The 20564-nt window shown below is 43.5% G+C and overlaps 1 protein-coding gene across 1 annotated transcript in view; it reads left to right on the top strand.

Moving 5' to 3' along the window:
* LOC111139105 (hydroxysteroid 17-beta dehydrogenase 3) overlaps window positions 1–20237 on the top strand; it is a 40677-nt gene extending 20440 nt beyond the window's left edge. The window contains exons 3-11 of the mRNA XM_022491254.1: window positions 5593–5668; window positions 7345–7452; window positions 8704–8771; window positions 10066–10101; window positions 13161–13195; window positions 14280–14361; window positions 14984–15049; window positions 16432–16581; window positions 20112–20237. Of these exons, the coding sequence (XP_022346962.1) occupies window positions 5593–5668; window positions 7345–7452; window positions 8704–8771; window positions 10066–10101; window positions 13161–13195; window positions 14280–14361; window positions 14984–15049; window positions 16432–16581; window positions 20112–20210 (720 nt within the window). The 3' untranslated portion in view covers window positions 20211–20237. The remainder of the gene's footprint in view (window positions 1–5592; window positions 5669–7344; window positions 7453–8703; window positions 8772–10065; window positions 10102–13160; window positions 13196–14279; window positions 14362–14983; window positions 15050–16431; window positions 16582–20111) is intronic.
* Window positions 20238–20564: the final 327 nt, after the last annotated feature.

The raw sequence follows: 20564 nt of genomic DNA, 5'->3' as shown, positions 1-20564 counted from the left end.
TTGCTATAGTATAATGAAGTTCAGTTCTCAGTTGCCCAATATTAGGCAAAGCTGTGGAGGCCTTGTATTGAGCCAGTGGAGCCAGTGGATAGGAAAGGGATGGCTGGGACTGAGGTGAGGCATGTGTGGTGACCATGAACCAGAGAGTGAGGCCCTCCTTAAATTTTACACCGAGGTCCTTTGCTTGCCTCGTTTCAGTTTGAGCCCTTGGAAAACACCTAGATCCCTGAGTCGTTGCATGGAGGGAGCTGGTCTGGACTGTCTGGTTCTCTGCAGAAGACATGGTGTGAGGAAAAACAAACCTCTTTTGTATTGTGCCACTGAGATTCGGGGCTATTTTGTCTCTCCAGCTTTGCCTATCCTGTCTTGCTTACTACAAAGCAAGAACAAAAATAAGGGAAACACTGTGAATAGAAAAACTAAAACAAGATAGCCAGAGCCAATGTAGTAAATTTGTAGTCTCAATAAACGTGACTTGGTTATATTTCCTGATAAATGACAGACACTCAGAAAGAGCTAAAAAAAAAAAAAATCCAATGTTAGGTACAGTAAGGTTGAAGGTAAAGGGATGGAAAAACATATCTTAGGAAAATGCAAAAAGAAAGGAAATGAGTGGGAGCAATATCAGTATTAGACAAAATAAAATTCAAGGTAATAAAAGAAAAATGGTCATATCAATAAGCTACGTATTATTCATATTGAGCCTATTCTATTTCTGACAATATAACTTCAAATACTGAAAGTAGAAACTGATTGAAAGAGAAATATTTGATGAATTTGCAACCACTGTGGGAGATTTCCATGACTCTTTCAGAAACAGCAGTATTCAGTGTGACCAGTATTTGAGATAAGTGTTCTTGGCAGGGCTCATGGGACACACTCATGATCACAGTTTCCCTTTGTCTCTTTGAACCTGTCCCATAGCTCTGGTTCTTTCTCTGCCTCTGGTCCCGCTACTTCGCTGATCTGTCTTAGGTAAAACAAAGTCTTCTGGTCATTTCCAGATGCGAACATGTTTTCAGGAATTGTGTAGACAGATTAACATGACTTTGATATAAAAATGGGACAAAGGTATGTAAGAGAATTGGGATCTAAATTAAGTATTAAGAATTAGAACCCAGCCATTTAAAAAAGAAGGGATTTGGCAAAAAGGAATAGATGAAAATGTTCTCAATTGATTAAAAATAACTTTCAGAAATAATGGGAAACCTCATACTTTGTGCTGAGAAACATTTTAAGTGTTCTCAGTATGGTAGAGAACAGACCATATATTTGCTTAAGGAGATATTAGCCAAGATAATGAGACTAAAATTATGCAAATATTAGAGAGGAAGGGACAAAACTATGCCTTGTAGAAAATATCATTGTCTTTGGTGAAAGGCCACGCATTGATGAAGAAACTATTACAATGAATAAAAGAATTCACTTGGCTTGGTGGCTGGGCAGAGTTCCTAATCACAAAGAGAAACCTCAGTTCCAGCCCTACCTTTTCTATCCACTGGCTCCACTGGCTCAACACAAGGCCTCCACAGCTTTGCCAAGTATTGGGCAACTGAGAATTGAACTTCATTATACTATAGCAAAGACAAATTCTTGTCTTTTACATCCAGATGGCCATGAAAAAGTGCTCCACAACACTTGGCATCAGAAAACTACAAATCAAAACCACAGTTTTGACACCAGTCAGAAAGGCACTTCTAGTGAGTTTTTTCATTTGATTCTCAGAACAATTTAATGAAGTATGTCTATTGGTGCCCTCTTTTTGCTAATGAGGAAAGTCTGGTTTGGGTAACTTGTACTCACAGGTTTAAGTGGTGGAAACAGGAATTAAACCTAGGTATTTCATTCTAGAGTTTCTTCTGCTTTCCATAATAACTTAATCCATGGAAACAACAAATAAATGTAAAGTATCTGCAGCAACACCTAAATGTCCTCCCAGATCCCTACTCTTTTTTCCACAGTGGAGCATCATAGCTGGAGGAGGCTGGGCAGCTGGGGCATTTCCCAAACTGCCTTCCACCTACGTGGGGCCATGTGACCAAACTGGCCAATGGTATCAAGCAGAAATGATGTGTGTCACTTCTTGGTCAAGGTGGTTAAAGGAGGGGATATATCTTCTCTATCTTCTCTTAGTCTTTGCACTGACTAGAACTGAACACCTGAAACAGTCTTAGAAACCTAGTGTTGAAGATGGCAAAGACTTTCTCAGCCATGGGACCTGAACAAATATGTGAAATAGAGTTTACTACATAAGACAACCAACAAATTCATTGTGTGAAACCACTGAAATTTTGGATTTCTTTGTGATGTAAGCTAATGTTATGCTAACTAATGCAAACTAACAAGAAATGTCTAAGATGTATATGAAGAAACTTCTGAAAGTTCTTAGAAGCGCACATAAGTTTGGGAGACATAGATACCAAATTTATGGATGAGACAACTGATTACTGTAAAGATTGTAAGATCATAAAACATTATTTTCCCCACCTATCCCTAATTTCTATATACTACTTGACTAGACAATTTTATCATTTGTTTGGAAAGTTAAAATAAGAAAATAAAACAAACACATTTTATTTTATTTTATTTTTTTTAAGATTTTATTTATTTATTTGACAGAGAGACATTGAGAGAGAGCATGAGAGAGGAGAAGGTCAGAGGGAGAAGCAGACTCCCCATGGAGCAGGGAGCCCAATGTGGGACTCGATCCCAGGACTCTGGGATCATGACCTGAGCTGAAGGCAGTTGCCTAACCAACTGAGCCACTCAGGCGCCCAAAACAAACACATTTTAAAGAGAATAATAATAACTGATAGGAATGTCCTGTTCCACATATCAAATATCAAAGCCTATTATAAGACTGTGATTAAATCACAAGTGGCCCTGGAACAGAAATTGGCCAGTAAGTCAGTGAAACAGACCAGGTAGATCATAAACAGATCCATTTACATGTAAGAACTTGGCATATGACCAAGTTAACATTTAAAATCAAGAAGGGATGGAAAAATAGAAAAATGTTGTGTAAAAATTTGCCACCCATCTTGAAAAAAATAATGCTGGGTGATTTCACTCTTGCGTTAGTCTCAAAACAAAACAAAACAAAACAAAAACAAACAAACAAACAAACAAGAAAGATAAAAACACCATAAAGGGTTGTAGGAAAATATACTTATATCTTTGGAGTTAGGGACGTTCAGAAAGGAAATTTTTCAGAAGCCTTCGCAAATACCCACAAACTCAATAACATGAAAATTAATATATAATGTATGACCAAGGTGCCATAAAGAAAGGAGAAAATACTTGCTAAATATATAGTAGGCAAATAATGAATACCCAGAATATATTAAAAAACCACAAGACCCCTACAAATTTATAAGGAAATGACAACCCAGTAGAAGAAGGGGCAAAGTGTATACATGTAACTCACAGAAACCTACAAAAAAGTGCTCAGTCCCACTGATAATTGGAAAAATACAAATTAAAACAATATAGGGATATAATTCCTTGACCACTATGTTGGGAAAAGTTGAAAAGGTTGCTAATAAAAAATACTGGCCAGGGGCGCCTGGGTGGCTCAGTGGGTTAAGCTGCTGCCTTCGGCTCAGGTCATGATCCCAGGTCCTGGGTTCAAGCCCCACATCGGGCTTTCTGCTCAACAGGGAGACTGCTTCCTCCTCTCTCTCTGCCTGCCTCTCTGCCTACTTGTGATTTCTCTCTGTCAAATAAATAAATAAAATCTTAAAAAAAAAATACTGGCCAGAGTGTGAAGAAATTGCTATGGTGGTATTTTTGGTGGTAGGCTTTATTTTAAGGGAGTTATTTTGGCAACACTGTGAAATTTAAAAAGCAGACACTTTTTGATACAATAATTCCACTTCTTCTTCCCTATCTACTCTAGGAATGAATTCACTTGTATACATAAAGAGCTCTATAGGAGGGAGTTTATAGTAGCAATATTGGTAAAAGGAAAACTTGAAATTAACTCAAGTGCTCACCCAAAAGTGAACTACAGGACACTAGGAAGCAATAAAAAAAGGATCAAGTGGCTCAAATTGGACTGATACAGAGATAGACGTGATATTTAGAAATAAGACACACTATTAAGGCAAAAATACAGTATTTACGATGCCATTTAGGAAGGGTGAAAGGAAAAAATCCCCGACAAAACGGAGGTGTCTTTCTCTATCTACTGTATGCCCGTAGATGCAGGGGAAAAGGCAAGAGGGTCAACACCAAACTGAAGACGGCAGGAGCCTGGGGCCTTAGGGAAGTAGGACCCAGGGGCCGCAGGGTCATATTTTACAAGGGGCTTCTACTTGAGTATGTCACAGTATCATTTACTAAGTTAAAATAGAAAAAGATGTAAATGCTGTTGCTTCAACCCTGAACGTTTTTATTTGGTTGGTTTGGGTGGGAATTGGTGTTTTCTCTGACATCCCCCTGGATGATTTGGAAACCCTTGATTGAAGATTGAGCTATTGGCTACTGGAGATTGCATATGGTCTTTAATTCAGCTTTTTATGTGTTTTCTGTCATATATAATTATGTATTGAAATAAGAACATGGTGCTCGCTTCTGCAGCACGTACGTCTGGGACGACACGGAGATTAGCAAGGGTCTGCACAAGGATGACATGCAGATTCATGAAACATTCCATATATTTGTTAAGATGGCAGATTTTATGTTATATGCATTTTATAACAATTTTTAAAAAATGGAAGTATAAATCACTTAATTAAAACCACAGAGAAAGGTTTTGCTTAACGGGTCCCTTGGTCACTCACTCGAACGTCATCAGTCTCTGGTGAAACAAGGGCTGGTTTTTCCTTTTGTCTTCAGGGAAAACTCTAGCTTTTCTCACCGTGGCAGTTTCAGGTGTGAGGAGTCTCGGCCTGCCTGTGACAGGCACAGCGAGGTTGCCTGTTGCCTGTGTCATGTTGACACGCAGCTCTCGGCACGCTGCCACTCAGCCCCCTGCTACCAAGCCCCCTGTGTTGAGGCACTACCCACTCTGAACGAGAGCTCTTTCCTGATCTCTGCAAAGCCTCGGTTTACCCTCTGGTTCCTTATTCTACTTTTTTGTCCTGCTGGACGCCAGACAACAGAGAGGGCTCAGGCCCATGACCATGCCCGAGAGAAGTGAACCACGAGAAGAAGGTCCTTGTGAGTAGGAAGGAGCTCAAAACTTCCTGCAGAAATACTGCTTTGCAACAGGGGGAGCTGCCCTAGAGTTGTTATCTAAACTGTGGTATAACATCTTCCACATGTTGAATTCCAGCACACATTTGACCCCAGACGTTTCTGAGGAGAGGGCTTTCAGATTGCGGGTCTGTAGACAAAAGCCAGTTAGACTAGTTCTTGGCACCTAATGAACACAAAAATTAAATTACTATTGTCATGTCACCTATAGGTTGGCCCAGTGTGGTGGTTTCGCTCATAAGCCAGAAAACCTTTGTCACATTTAGACCCAGGAGAAGCAAGCACACCATGCTATGACCATGGGAGAGCGATGCTCCAACTCACCTTTAAAACAAGCCTTCCCGATCTTCTTATCATCTTTCTCCTTTCTGGTTTTCCCACCCTCGCTCCCAGCTAGCAAGACGAGGACTCAACGTTGTGCTCATCAGCCGGACACTTAAGAAACTACAGGCCGCTGCCGCAGAGATTGGTGAGTGACCCCCAGGAATCAGGGAGACGTTTGTGGAGCCCACCAACCAAGTCTGCTTTGTCCTGCCTGGAGGGGCTCCATCAGCATTCCTAAGGCTGGCTGTTCCGGGGGCCTGGGGCATCGGCCCCTCTGTGGGGAGCTCATTAGACAAAGTTAAGTGCAGGACATAAGACACTATAGTGCAGCAGGGATTCCTTGGGCTAGGAGAAGGAGGAACAGACTCATGAACACATAAGTCCACGACCTCCTTTGGCCTGTTGCCTTCGTCTCCAGAGTTAGTTTGCTGACCCAGAGGTCCCAGCCGCTTTGTTGCTTCTGCTCCTCCCTTCAAAAGCAGGATCTGTTTGGGACTTCATTTCCCTATGCCTGTGCCCTGTTGCTTGCAGGAAAGTGAGGGATGAGGCTGACTGGTGGTTGTCAGAGTTTTTAAAACAGATTTGATCCACGTGCGGCTGTGCAGGTTGTACATGGTACAACTCTATGAGGCAGCATTTTTATTGCAATGTTTTATTATTATGACTCACTGTGAAGTGTTCTTAGTTAATAATAATCGTATCCCTCTTTGGGTAATTTATCTTAATAATTAATAATTAATTTAGTAATTTGGAATCTCCTTAATGCAAAGGAAGGCGTCTTCAGTTATGAAGACTTGTAAGGACTGAGACAGACTGTCAGGGAATGGCATTGTGTCCTTGGGGGAGATTTGGGACAGGAGACGGATGTGGGAGGTGTGGGGCTGGAGGCCCAGTGTCCTTCAAGTAATGAATCCTGCCTTTGTTCCATGTCCGGCTATCAAAAGTACTCTGATAGGGACTAAGACATTCTTCAGTGTTTCCCCCATAATGATGCTAAGATGGGCTTTTTTGTCCTTTTGAAAACCAAGAAGTGTCTTTGGACTGAAAGCACCTCCCACTCCCCAAACTAAGCCTCAAGATCACTTCTCCTAGAAATATTCAGTTTAACCCCAAAGCTGAGCAGGCAGAAGTTGGTGAAGACCTGTTGCTTTTATACCCATGGCAAGCTTCTGCACAAGGCCAAGTCTACATGGAACAACAGACAGCATGGACGTGGAGGGAACAGGGTGTGGGTGTCTTTGGGCAAGCTAGCCTCTCTGAGCCTTAGTTTCTTCCTCTTGAAAATGGGCGTAATATCTACTTTACAAGGTTGTAGAGAAGACTGAAAAATGTACTGTGTATGTAAATGCTTTGTAAATGCTAAAGTGTTAGACAAACACAAAGGATTGCTCTGTCTAAGCCACGGGGACCCGACACTGAACAGAGAAAACATCACACTATAGATTTACAACCTCTAGACTGGGGGTCTCATGCCTGAGCACGGAGCAGGGTCACTGGGAGGGCATGTAACAACAGATCCCTGGGCCCTAGTTTCAGGGTTTCTGGTTCAGTAGGTCTGGGGTGGAGCCTGAGGATTCATGTTTCTAGTTCAAGTTCAAGTTCACAATGATGCTGTTGCTGGGGCCTATGGACCCCACTTTGAGAATCACTGCATTACCTTTATTTTGGTGCATGCACTTGTCATCGTAGTAACTCTTAGAAACACCAGACACCACCACTCACAAATCTTTTAGCCCATGAAGGGAGCATTGGAGAAGTCCTTAAGCAAGGGGCGGATTTGGATTCCTGTTCATTCAAGAGTAACTGTTGTCTCCAACGCAGAGTGCACTACAGGGAGCAGCGTGAAGATAATACAAGCAGACTTTACCAAAGACAACATCTACGAGTATATTAGAGAAAAACTTAAAGGCTTGGAAATTGGAATTTTAGGTAAGTAAATTGCAGAATGCAAAGCTGATTGTGAGATATCAGTGAAGTGATGATCTCAGTGACACTTGGTTTTTCTGTGGTAAACTTGAACTTAACCCAGGACTGTCTTTTAAGCTGTAGCATTCAACAGACTATTATAGCTCAATTCTTCAGGAGCCAAAATTTATTTATGGCTCTGGAATGCATGAAATGAACATATTTCAACCTTCCCAACCATATTTATAATGTGAAAATGGATTTTTTCCCCCACTGACATGGACATTAGATAGGAGGAGTCTCAGAAACACCTTCCTAAAGAATTAGTTTAGCAAATAGACGTTGCTGTGATTGATTGATGAAATACTGAGTCAGCATGGTTCTTTGAGAATTGACTCTGGTATTCTGGAAACAAGATAATAATAATGATAATATTTAACTTTTTTTCTGTGATAAGATATTTTATAACATACAGAGCACAGTATAAGTCTTGTACTTAGAAGGAAGGTTTGATTTCTAAATTTCCTGTTGAATTTTAAAAACAATTATATTTTTTACCAATAAAAGGGTAAACCACATTATTGCAGAAAAACCAAAAAGAATACATAAGCACATAAAGGAGTTATAAATTTCTTTTATTTTTTATTTATTTGTCAGAGAGAGAGAGAGAACACAAGCAGGGGGAGTGGCAGGCAGAGGAAAAAGCAGGCTCCGTGTTGAGCAAGGAGCCCGATGTGGGACTGGATCCCAGGACCCTGGGATCCTGACCTGAGCTGAAGGCAGTCACTTAACCGACTGAGTCACCCAGGCACCCCAAGATTTATAAATCTCTTAAAATCCCAATAGCCTGCGATAACGTTTTGATATATATCCTTCCAGACACATATACACAAATGTTCCACACGGGAATGAAATCTACATACTGTTTTGTAACTTTTTTTAAAAAACCATACACCACAAAGGTTTCCCCCATGTCTTTAAACTGCTAGGCAGTCGCAGGGTTGAGTAAGCGTGTGGCATTCCACCAGATGGCTGCCCGGCAACCTTCCTGATATGCTCCCTATTATAGGACAATTGTTTTCCCCTCCCATTTCCTCACTGTTAGGAAATCATGTTGCAAAGAAGGGCCTTGTCTATACATTTTTTTCTGTATGTGTTTTCTTATGAAAACTTCCCGAGAAAAGGAACTTCTGGGGTTGAATATGAACATGTTTAATGCTTTTAAGAAACTTTTGCTACTGGCTCTTCTGACATCTTTTTATTTTGCTCTATCAGTCAACAATGTCGGAATGCTTCCAAACCTTCTCCCGAGCCACTTCCTTGATACACCAGATGAGATCCAGGTAGGCCTGGGCTCTTCCTGTGGACGATGTCCTCTCAGTGTGGACTGGGCCCCCGGGCTGCATCATCACTAGGGCCTGGGAAGGAGAGCCTGAGAAGGTGTCCCTGGAAAACAGTCAGGCTGAAATTCTGTATCCCACATGGATGTCTGTGGCTTCTCTGTTTACATTAGTGCTTGATATGCAGGCGAAGGCACCATCTTTCATGACCATCTCTGGAATATAGACATCTTCCTTCTTCTGTGCATATCAGAACTTACCTGCCCACTGTCCCATTCTTTTGGGGGTTCTGTGTTCTGTTTTAATCTTTTGGGGCTTGGTGTCAGCTCACAAATTTGCATCTGTGGTTGTAAGTGGGAGAAGGCCACTTCTTTGGCTTTCTTGTCTTCCCAAGTCATAAGATTTCTTTCAGCTCCCAGCGTGGGGAAGGTCTGTGATACAAACTGCGTGTGGAGATGTTGCAAGTGTGGCAAACTTGATGGACCCATGGCTGCCACTGTGGGGTGTGAGTGCACTTAGTGTGCATTTAACAGTCCTTGAAAGCACTATTGGCAGACTCTTCTCCAGGCCCTGACTTTTGAAATCATGGAGTTATTATACCCATTCTAAACAGGCTGCCATGCTGTTCCCCTGGTCCTATTTAAACCCCAAGTCTTCTGCGTGGACCAATAACACCACCCTGCTTGGCACATCCTTGCAAAATTCCCCTCCTCGCCCGATGTCTAACCCCTTCTAACTCCCTGTTCCTGGTACAAGTCTGTGTCTCTCCATTAAGAAGCCTCCGTGCTTGCTTTTCTTTCCCTTTTTATGTCTACATTAGTGCTGGTTTCTATCTGTCTCTCCTTTCCTTTCCGTCTGTCCTGGGTGATTCCAGTAGTTTCTCTCTCTGGCATCTTGTAGGCCAGAACCTCTACTTTATATGACTGTTCACCTTTCTATTCTCTGTGTTATTGTCTTTTGGGCCCACATAGGCTAACCTTGCTTCCTCCATGTTTTCCTTTGAAATACCATGTTTTGAAGGAAAATCCCCCAATTTTGAAGGAATTAATTTGCTTCTATTCAAGATCACATTCTTCTAGAATCCCAGGGGCTATCAGATGTTTACCCTTTGCTGGGGGCACTGTGCAAACACACACTTGGGCCCACTTTGTCCCCTGCTTCCGAGATCAGACGAGATCGGGTACATTCAGGATGGTATGGCTATAGACCACTTTGTCCACTTCTTAAGCACTGACTGCTTCTCAAGAGAATTTCTCCAATCCTCTGGCTAATTCGTGTTTGTGATTATTTATTACAGAATGTCATCCATTGTAACATCACCTCAGTAGTGAAGGTAAGTAGCCAATATACGTGCAAAATGCCTTAAGATTGTAGTAGCTGTTGAAATCTGGCAACTTGGTAGAATTTTTTTCTTCCCTGCAGATGACTTTGACATTGAACTGCACTTGATTGAGAAGCCGGTAGTGGTCTTTTAATTACCTTACTCTGTTTTCATCAAGAAAATACAGTGATAAATTTATTCTCCAGAGTATCTGGATCTTATTTTTGCTTCCAGTTTTGTCACATGTCGCAACATACCAGGCTTGATGACACTGAAAGTTATTCAGGATAACAAGGCAACTTGAAAAAAAACAAATACATTCCTCTGGTTTCAGTCTTTGTTAGTAATGGAAAGCTCACTCGGTTTGGAAAAATGACAGAAGGCCTGGTTTGGATTTTCTGGACTTTTGATGTTCAATAAATATTTGTTGAAGGGAAACTCAAGTTTGTGTGTATTCTGATCTCATCTCCACCACTAGTTAGTTGGGCAGTGTTGCTGCGTAACTCCCTTGAGTTTCAGGTTCTTCATCTGCTATTGAAAGAGTGTTGAATTTAAAAAAAAAAAAAGATTTTATTTATTTATTTGACAGAGAGACAGTGAGAAAGGGAACATAAGCAGGGGGAGAGGGAGGGGGAGAAACAGGCTTCTTGCTGAGGATGGAGCCCAATGCGGGGCTCCATCCATAGGACCCTGGGATCAGGACCTGAGCCAAAGGCAGACGTTTAACGACTGAGCTACCCAGGCATCTCGAAAGAGTGTTGGATTAAGGGATGTGTCAGGTGCCATTCAGAACTCAGGTTCTTTGATTCGAGTCAAGTGTATCAACATTTATAGGTATGATTATTACAAAAGGGTTCTATATTGTGCCTTTGAATGAATAAGACAAAGGCACCCCCTCTGGGCAGACAATTTGGAAAAAGGTGCTGCTTAGGATAAATGAGGCTTTTGGGTGAACACAATGTTTCCCTTTCCTTTGAATGGGGAGAGACATTCCAACTGCCTGTGAGTGAACCCTGAGCTTTCAGCTTACAGTGACTCCCACAGCTGGACACCTTGTTCAGTATACAAAATTCACAACTGTGCATGGCTGTCCTTGTGACCACTCTGATTCACAGTAGTGAATCAGGTATGATCCCTGGTTTGGTGGTGCTGGGACCCCAGTTAGGGAGCAGTAGGTCTCATTTTTGTAGCTTGGCCTGGCAGAAGAGGGCTGGTTTCCCAAAGGAAAACAGGATGCTATCAAAACAAGGAGGGAGATGGGTGCTGAACAAACCACGTAAAATTATTTTTAGGTGGGTAAGTTGAATTGATCGTTGGTCATTCTTCTGTAAGAATATTGGTATTGTATAGTTTCCTGCTCAGCTTTTATTGGTGCATACATTCTTTTTGTGCTGAGCGATCGATAGTTTTTTAAAACCCCAGCTGATGTAATTATAAGTTTTATATGTCCAACTGTTGTCTGCTGCCTTACCACTGAAAATTTTCCTGTTATTTTACACATAGATCTTTCAGGCTTGATCCATTTGGTCACAGGGTTTCCCAAATGTATTTGACAACCCTCTGACCCTTTAGCAGAGAATTGCTTTGACTTGTTAAAAATTTCTTTTATATATATATTGGTAGGCACAAATTTCCTTAAATAGTGAAGAAGACTAATTGAAGATTAGCTTTCTAAGTACATTATGTCTCAGCTGGCCATGCTGGTTGGAACCATGACTAGTATCTCTTAGTTACCGCAAAGGAGCCATCTGGAAATAGTAGAGTTCTCTGTCAAGGGCCGAGATGCAGGAATGAGTTTGTGGGCAAAGGGAAGTTTGGGTAAGAGAATAAATTTTGGAAGCTTTGAGACAGAGAGAGACACACAAAGTCCAGTGTTATCTCTCTGTTGGGATCATTTGTCAGATAAGACTAGGGAATTCAATTGGGAGGTTTTGAGGAAATGCTGGTGCTGTCCAACCACGCTCCCATAGTGCCCTTCATGAGGTGGGCGGAACCAAGGGAAGGTAATGGCAGGGTCTACTCCTTATGCTTTTCCTCCTCCCTCTAAACCCAGTATTTCAGGAGGTAGACTCCTGCCAGTCCATCCCCCACTGCTGCTCCAAGGCAGTGGAAACATTATCTGGAGGTCCCCAGGTTTGGGCTTAAGGGCCTGGCCCATGATATAGGGGCAATGGCGGGGACAGAGCCCACTTTAGGGCACTCCTGCAGGACCCCCAGACAACACAGAAAAATAGGTAAAATTTATCTTCTGGTCTTTAGCCTCCTTTATTTTTCTGCCCTCCCCATGTGTTTGGATCCTTTCTCCTCAAACCTGCTCCTGAGACAAGGCCTGATGCTGCTCACTTGTCATTTTGAGAACATTTTGCTCTGTGCATTTGCCTCTTCCTTAATTCTTCAAAGGGGTGCTTTGTAATTATGAATGAAATGCTCTCTTAATGGGCTATTTAAGTTCCAGAATTGGTCGGGAAGACGTCTTCTGGGGCCAGCAAATTGGGACAGGGAAAGCACTTCTCCACACTGCTGTCATTCCAACAGATAGACAGACATGGTCTGTCTACAGAGCTATTTCACAGACCGCCTGCAAGCTGCTTATGTGGCTGCGGTTGGATTGAAATGTCTAGCCCGTGCCTTGTATGTGTATTGTTCGTGGACACTGGGTAGACTTCCTGATGTCCCCCCACTTGAAACTCATGGGTGAGGTTTATGATGGCCAACCCGCTTATACCTGTCTCCCAGAATGAAGAGTATCTGGGGAACCTCAGTGGTGATCTCATGGCCAGAAGCCAATTTCCATAATTTTTCACTGCCCTCATTTTCCAGGAAGATGTTCACTTTATGGGGGGAAGAAACCAGAGACCTCTAATAGTTTGCTGTTTGTCTAGATCACCTTTAGTTTTAGTCAGACTCTAGTGTTGTCAGAATTACCTCTGACAAGTGTCAGCAGAATTTCAAGGCCACCTGAGAGATTAAGCTCATTTTCTGGCTTCCTCCAGGACCTGCTTCCCTAAGCCCCACCCACTGGATACTGAGCTCCTTTGTCAGAGGGCTTAACTCTACCCCTTCTCTTATAGATGACACAGCTAATTCTGAAACACATGGAATCAAGGTAAGGTCTTCTTTTGAAAAAGCACAGAACAGCGCAGCCTCCCTGGCCTGGCGGTTAGCTGACTTGGGGACTTGGGATGGGGTAAAGGGGGTGGGTGGATAGGCTTCATCTGTCTGCGGCTTTAACCAATGGTAAAACTCCATGAAGGACATGGAGATTGCAGGAGAAATTGTAACTTTCTGGACCAGATACACAACAGATACGTGTATTTGAAGGTCAAGTGTAGCATCTACTGGAGAAAGAGAAGAGCCATTTCAGCACACATTTTATTAAAAACATTAACTCATGTTGAACATAAAAGAAACTTCAGAGGTTGGCCTGAGATCAAGGCCATCTCTTGTTATTACTCAAATTTAGTAGTAAAAATCACCACCTATCAGTGTCTCTGTTTAGACCACGGTTTTATTATCCTATTACAACACCCCTTAGGGAAATGAATTTTCTCACGTGGTATTCATTAAATGCGAATGGTTGATAGTTTTATCTTCCCTAGAGGAAGAAGGGGCTTAGCCTTATGGTCTAATTTGCAGTTGCTTGGTTTTTCCAGATTGAACTCTTCTATTTGGGAAGGATTAAAGTTACCAAATTTCAAAAGGATTAAGTAAGGACCCTGGAGACTCATATGAGGGTTCCTGTGTGAGCAGAGGATGGACTATCAAATTCTGCCCAAGACAGGATTCTGCATTTGACATCTGTCCCAGTGTGGGTCATCTTTAGAAGTTAAAAGGGACCTTGAGCTCATGTGGTCACATTTGATAAAGAAGGGCTCCTTGCCCCTTGAGTCATGTCTGAACTGCATTGGTCCTCGGCATTTTGGAGGGGACCTCTGTTGAAGCAGAACCCCTGTTTCCAGTCACCAGCCCTTGATGTCAACTGACTGCTGAGTCATTGCTTGGTGTCATGATCCAGGCCGTGGGGAAGCGCCACTCACAGTTCTGGGGAGCAGAACTTGTCTTGCACGTGGAAGCCTAGAGAGGATGGACTTTTCCAGTGAAATCACAGGAGCCCCTTTGCTTTCTCTTTCTCTTGTGGTGTGGGCCATCAGGCAAAAGATCATTCAGAACTTTACTTCTTTGTGTTTTAGGCAGAAAGGCCTTATCTTGAACATTTCTTCCGGGGTGGCCCTCTTTCCCTGGCCTCTCTACTCCATGTATTCAGCTTCCAAGGTGAGTGACAACACGTGGCCCAAGCTTCCTTCTCCTTCTTTCTGTTGTTTCTCCCACTTGGCATTTTCCTCTGATCATCTGGCAAGCTGATGGACAGATTGTCCAGGGCCCGTCACCAGATGTTTGGGTGCAGATTAGAAAAAGGCACAATCCCTGGGCTGATGGAACCCTGCAGCAATACAGTGGGACAGGGGCAGGCCCCATGGGACTCCAGGCCCCACTTGTCTCCTTGTCCCGGAGCCCTGCTCTCTCGCTGCCAGCTAGTAACACCGGAGATTTCTTCTGTCCTAGGGGCCTGGCCAGATGTCTCTATGCCCTAGTCCTAAAAACAAACCCTCAGAGGAGAGGATGTTCCCAGGCCAGGAGACAAGGGAGAGCTCTCCCTGGGTAGGGTCACCTGTATGCTGTGGCCCTTGGCGTGTATTGATCCCAAAATGTATGTTCCTGTTCATCAAGGGAGCTTTGCCCAGGCCAAGAAACAAAGTCCTAACTCCCATCAGACAAAATGCTGCATTTTAAGGTCAAATAAGTAGGCTCCCTGCAGTGCCCTTTGAAAGCTGAGTAAGTTGCCTCCATGACAAAGCAGGCTCTCCCCTTAGGTGTGTTCTCCTTCTTGCTCCAGGCTTTTGTGTGCACATTTTCCAAGGCACTGCAAGCAGAATATGAAAGGAAAGGAGTCATCATCCAGGTGAGGTCCACCGCTCTGGGTCCTTGGCACAGGAACTGTGGTGCCCCAGGGAGCTGGGGTCTCTGCCTCCTGCAGATCTGGCTGGGCAGACATGGCCAGGAGGGAGTGGCTGGAGGACACCCCGGGAGTTCCTGGGACCATCACAGAGGCAACTGAGCCACGCTTGTGCTGCCTGCTGCTGTCCTCACCCATGCCCTGGAGAAGGAACTGGGGCAGGGTGAGTGGGCCCTGCCCCAGGACAGAAATTGGGGTCTTGTCTAACCACCCTTTACTTGCTGACCCAGGTACAGGAGAAAGGCTTAGGTGGGAGGAATTGTGGAGAAGAAACAAAAGAAAACTGAGCAATTGATCCGAGTGGGAACGAGGCAGTGGGTAGAGGTTGGGGGTACTTTGGGAGCTGGTCATCTGTGATGGGCCACGAAGACCCCACGCAGTGGTTCTTGAGCAGCTGGGGAAGAGGTACTTGGCTTCCTCTTTCACCTGGCAAGGCCCATGGTCATCATGGAGATGACCTTGTCCCAACTGTCAGCCGGGCTGGGTTGTCACAGCCATTGGTAGTCTCAAGGTGTCAGTGACATGCATGGGCTTGGTTCGGCAGCATCGTTAGAGCGAAGTGCTTTCCGGAACCTGGAGTAAACAATTTGCAGACATTTTTTGTTCCTGTTTGGGAAGAAGTTTTATGATCTATTATTGGGAATAAAAAAGGCACACTCACAGCTAAATCTTTAAAATGATAGCTGTACATACTGATGGTGTCGGCTCTGCAGGCCGCAGTGTGTAACTGCTTATTTTTCTTAGCACAACAGGAAAGATGATCAGGAATGTGTCACTCCTGGCTCCTCACTGAAGTGTGAAAGTGGGAATCCAAAGAGCTTTAAATGGCTCCAGCTTTGGCTGTATGTATTAGAAAGAAGCTTCTCACTTAAAGTTGCCAGATAAAATACAGGACGTCCAGTTCCATTTGAATTTCAGACAATAACTTTTTTTTTTTTTTTTTTTAGTATCAGTATATCCCATGCAATACTTGGGACATATTATACTGAAGTTTTTTTCCCTTGATTATCTGGATTTCACTTTTAACTGTCCTGCATTTTTATTGTTAGTCTGGCCACCGTGTTCTAAGAGAGAATTCATGTCCTCAGTCATCCTGTGTACATTTGAACCAGCTGATGTTCTGCGTTAGTGATAAACCAGAAACCAGTTTTTCTGATTCACAGCTCTGTGCCAGTTCTCTGCCTTTCCAGTGCTCTGTTGTCAGCGGAGATCCTGTGACTCCTTGTGGAAGAGCAGAGCTGGAAAACAAAGGGAGAGTTAGACGAGAGGTTCACTTCTCATGGGTAGACGGATGGCTCCTGTGTTATGGCCTTTATTCCCCATTGTAGGTGCTGACCCCATACGCTGTTTCAACCCCAATGACGAAGCATCTACACACCAACATGGTAACCAAGACTGCTGATGAGTTTGTTCAAGAATCACTGAATTATGTCACTATTGGAGACGAAACCTGTGGCTGCCTCACCCACGAACTCTTGGTAACTGAGGGCTTCTTTCTCGAGGTGCTGGTGGTCCCCGGCAGAGCTCTTCTTTGCTACTGGAGCAGCCAGCCCTGTCCTCTCATGAATTATGTCACATGAATTATGTCATGTGAATCATGAGAAGGAGCGCACTGTCAGAGGCCGTTCAGCTAAGCAGTCACATAGTTAGCTAGAAATATGTGGCAATGGGGGAAAGCTGCAGGCCTGAGGGCTCAGCCCAGAGATAATCCCCAGATGGACAGATATCACCCTTGGCTCACCCTCACCTCTTTCCTCAGAAAGGAAGGCGGCTTCCTGAGCTCTCGGGAAGGGCAGACCAAAGACCCAGGGAACTTCCCTGGGTGGGGCTGGGGCTGGGTGCTGTGGGTCTTCTCTGGTTCCCTGTGTTGAGAAATGTTTTAATACCTGGCTCTCCAGGAAAAAACCCCAAACACTTTGATTTGTAGGGTTTGCTGATTTCCATGGTTTAAATACTCCCCTCGTGCCTGATTGGAAGCTCCCATTGTGTTGTCACTGCCCCTGAATTTAGACATGTGCATAGTTGGTTCCTGAGAGCAAGTACAAGCTGGTTCTAGCACAACACAGACTCCGTCGAATCTGGAAGTAAGATTCAGTGGCATAGGCTCGAGGAATTCTTGGCATCCCTGGGCTTCTTTTAGAAGCAGCCACAGGCATGAAACAAAGGTAGAATTGACTTTTGCGCGCTGATACACAAACACAGTCAGGGTGGTTCTGTTTCCAGTGTCACCAAAAATTTCTAGACATATTTACTTTCCCTTCATATGTCAACTTTCTCCTTGGCCTCATGGGCCTTTCTGTCATGGGAATTAGGTTTCTCCCCTCTCTCTTTCTCTCTCAGGTGCTAGAAGGAATACACAAAATCTTCCCAAGCATTCAGTTACCCCCTGAGACTTCTGGTGACCCTACAAGAGACACTGGTTGTCTTGGAGGATCACTTGCTATTTTTACTGTAGAACCTCAACAATGTGCAGAATCACCAACTTAACACACACTACAAAGGGGACATGCAGGAAGAACATAAGATCTTGATTTTGCCTGTTGCTGATCTGGTCTTTCTCCAAGTTACTACTTGCCGCATGGCAGGAAAACAAATTAATGGGAAGTCCATTGAGTTTTTATTGAGTTTGATCTAGGAATCTAAACTGGATGTTGAGGAAACGTGCTTTTTGTCCATTAGTTAAAGCATTGAGCCTTTCTGGGAGCATGGCTTTCTCCTGCCTCTCTCACTAAGATGATATCGGGGGGAAAACTGTTCACGATCTCCTGCTGGTCCTTAAGTGTGGTTGTTGCTCCACATCTACCTGGTGCCTCTTGCACCTGTGCTCTGGGACCAATGACCCTTTCTATCCATTTGACTTGGCCAGTGAACTCCCAGGTACTGAGGACTTCAGAGCCCTGAATCTCTGCTACTTCCCCCATGTAGCCACAGGCCCATGCGCCATCTGGATCTCTGGTTCATAAAGGCCCTTTTGCTCTCTCTGCTGTATCAGCATCAACATGGACTTGACTGATGCTGGAAAGCGAAATGTCAGCTCCTCTCTTGCCACACTGAGATAATGTTCTGGGGTTGCACTCCCAAAGAATGGGGGCAATATTCTCCTTTGCCCTCAGTGCTCCCCTAACTTATTTGTCACATGTTCATATTCTTCACCTGAATTCCCTGGGCTCCCCGCCCTCCACCCAGCCTAGGCCCACATATAGAAGGACACACATCCTCTAGGATGTTGATGTCGTAAATGGAACCCATCAGCATTTAGAAAATGTTTTCTTGAGAACATAGCCCGTCTTGCAAGGTTATCGTCTTGCTCCACAAAGCAATTCTGGATGTCGAAAGTTGGAAAAAATTTTTGCCTTTTCTCTTTTGATTTCTTATGTGTCAAATTAAATCTCTTGTGGCAAATGGATGCCAAGAACAGACGAGGCAAGAGAGTGTTTGTGTCTACTGAAGCAAAAGAGAAAGCAATAGAGAACACACAAGTCATTAAAGCCATTAAGGCCAATTTGAAGTTTGCTGGAATTTAGAAAAATCATTGAATCTGAAGTTTGAGCAATCAGATAGAATTGGCTGGTAAACAAGCAAAACTTCTGTTACAAAAAAGGCAAAACAAAGAGAGCATGCTCTTCACTCCCGGGGAGTTTTAGAACAGCAACTGGGCCTGGAACAGAGCCTCTGATGTAGAGTCCTTGTGGTTCTTGGGGTTACTGCTCTTAATCCTCCTAATCATCTTCTAAGACAGGTCATTTGGTTCCTGTTTTACAGTTGAGGAAACTGAAAATCAGAGCTAGATCAGATGCCCAAGGCCACTTGCCTGGTAATGGTGAAGCTAGGGTTTAAGTCCCCATTTGTCCAATGCCATGCTTTTCCTGGTTTCTTCCACACCATCCTTCTAGGTTGGGAGGAGGTAGATAACAATGGAGACGGAAGAAGGGAACTTCTACAACATTTTCTAGGGCCCTGGAATTTAAATTTATTTTCTTTATGGCTGACTTCACTACGTCAAAACATTTAGCTTAAGGCTAATGAAAGGGCTTGATTTTGCTGTGATATTAAAAAGCTCTAAAGGGGAGAAAAATGAAATTCCTAAGGAAAAAGTTGTATTCACTCATTGACTTGGCTAGTGGATGAAGGGTTCTATTTGTTCTCCCAGAAGCCATCTTTGGTCCCTTGCTTTGAAATATCTCAATGAGCACAATAGTCTGAGAATCTGAGCTGTCTGAAGAATGGGAACACTCCCCGGAAAGGTCACATTTCCCTCTGGTTGAAATCCTGTTGTTCGGTGGGGAGTGGGTAGGCCAAGGAATGTTGGAGGCACAGGATTACACCATGGACAAACTGATTATTTCCAGGGCCCAGACGGACGTCTTGCAGGACATGGATATGGTTTGAAGGCAAGAGGTCTTCCAATGCCTATGCCTACTGCCTGATGTGTGCATCCAACTAAGCCTTCCTGCCTTGACTTGAGGCTCCCCTCTATGACTCCCCCCAACTCTGCTGTGCTAAGCAAACATTCAGTGTTGGTGATTTATACTTTGCTGTGTCTGGCTTTTGTTCATGGACTCATCGACGCATTTGTGTATCTGCCTACTATGACTCAGGCATGGTGCCAGGTGGTAAAAGCATTTCTGATTGTTTTCTGGAATCTCATTTTAGTAGAACCTTGGTAGAAAGAACACAAAGACACTGGGAGACTGAGCGCTAGGACGAGGAAGTGCGCTTGAAAAGAAGGAGAAAGGCGGGTAGGGTGTTAATGCAGGACAGAGTTCTCTTAATTTAGATTTCCTCAGGGCTGGTTCTACAAGTGACCATTTTGGTTTCTGAGAAAACTTGTTTGCTGAGAAAGGGTCATAAGACCTTGAAATTTTAGCACAGGTGTAAAAGATTTTGCGATTTAAGTTCAGCAGTCAGAAAAATATTTTTAAAAGATGATGAATATACACTGAGATGTTTCCTTCTAACATGCTTGCTCGTCTTTCAACCCCAATATCCATGTTTTTGTCTATTGAAGCGGAGCATCCTGAGCCTGGTCCCGTCGTGGGTTTTGTACAGCAGTGCATTCCAGAAGAAATACATGGAGTACCTCAAGCACAATTCCAACATCAAATAGTCCAAGTGAGCTAACATGCCAGCACCACACCCCTGAAGCTGGAGAGGCTGTCACAAATACAGTCCCCAAATACAACTGTTTTGTGTTTTTCTTTGTTGTTGTTGTTGTTGTTGTTTTGTGTGTGTGTTTCTTTCTTTCTTTCTTTTTTTTTTTTTTTTTTTGCCATTTTACTTGGGCCTAGAGATCTTTGGGAAAGCGGTGGTGTAAACACATGTTTTGTGCAATAGGGTTTTCAGGCTTTGTGTGTGACAAGATGAAGGTGTCTATAGGGGAAACTGGAAGAATGTCTATGTGGGATTATAATACAAATGTGGTGAGAAGAAAGCCTTCGATATCGTGAATATTGAGAAAAAT

The sequence above is a fragment of the Enhydra lutris genome, unplaced genomic scaffold (genome assembly GCF_002288905.1).
Source record: "Enhydra lutris kenyoni isolate GAN:26980312 unplaced genomic scaffold, ASM228890v2 scaffoldscaffold95, whole genome shotgun sequence".
NCBI classification, from domain to species: Eukaryota; Metazoa; Chordata; class Mammalia; order Carnivora; family Mustelidae; genus Enhydra; species Enhydra lutris.
This window is presented reverse-complemented; position numbering and strand designations above follow the sequence as displayed.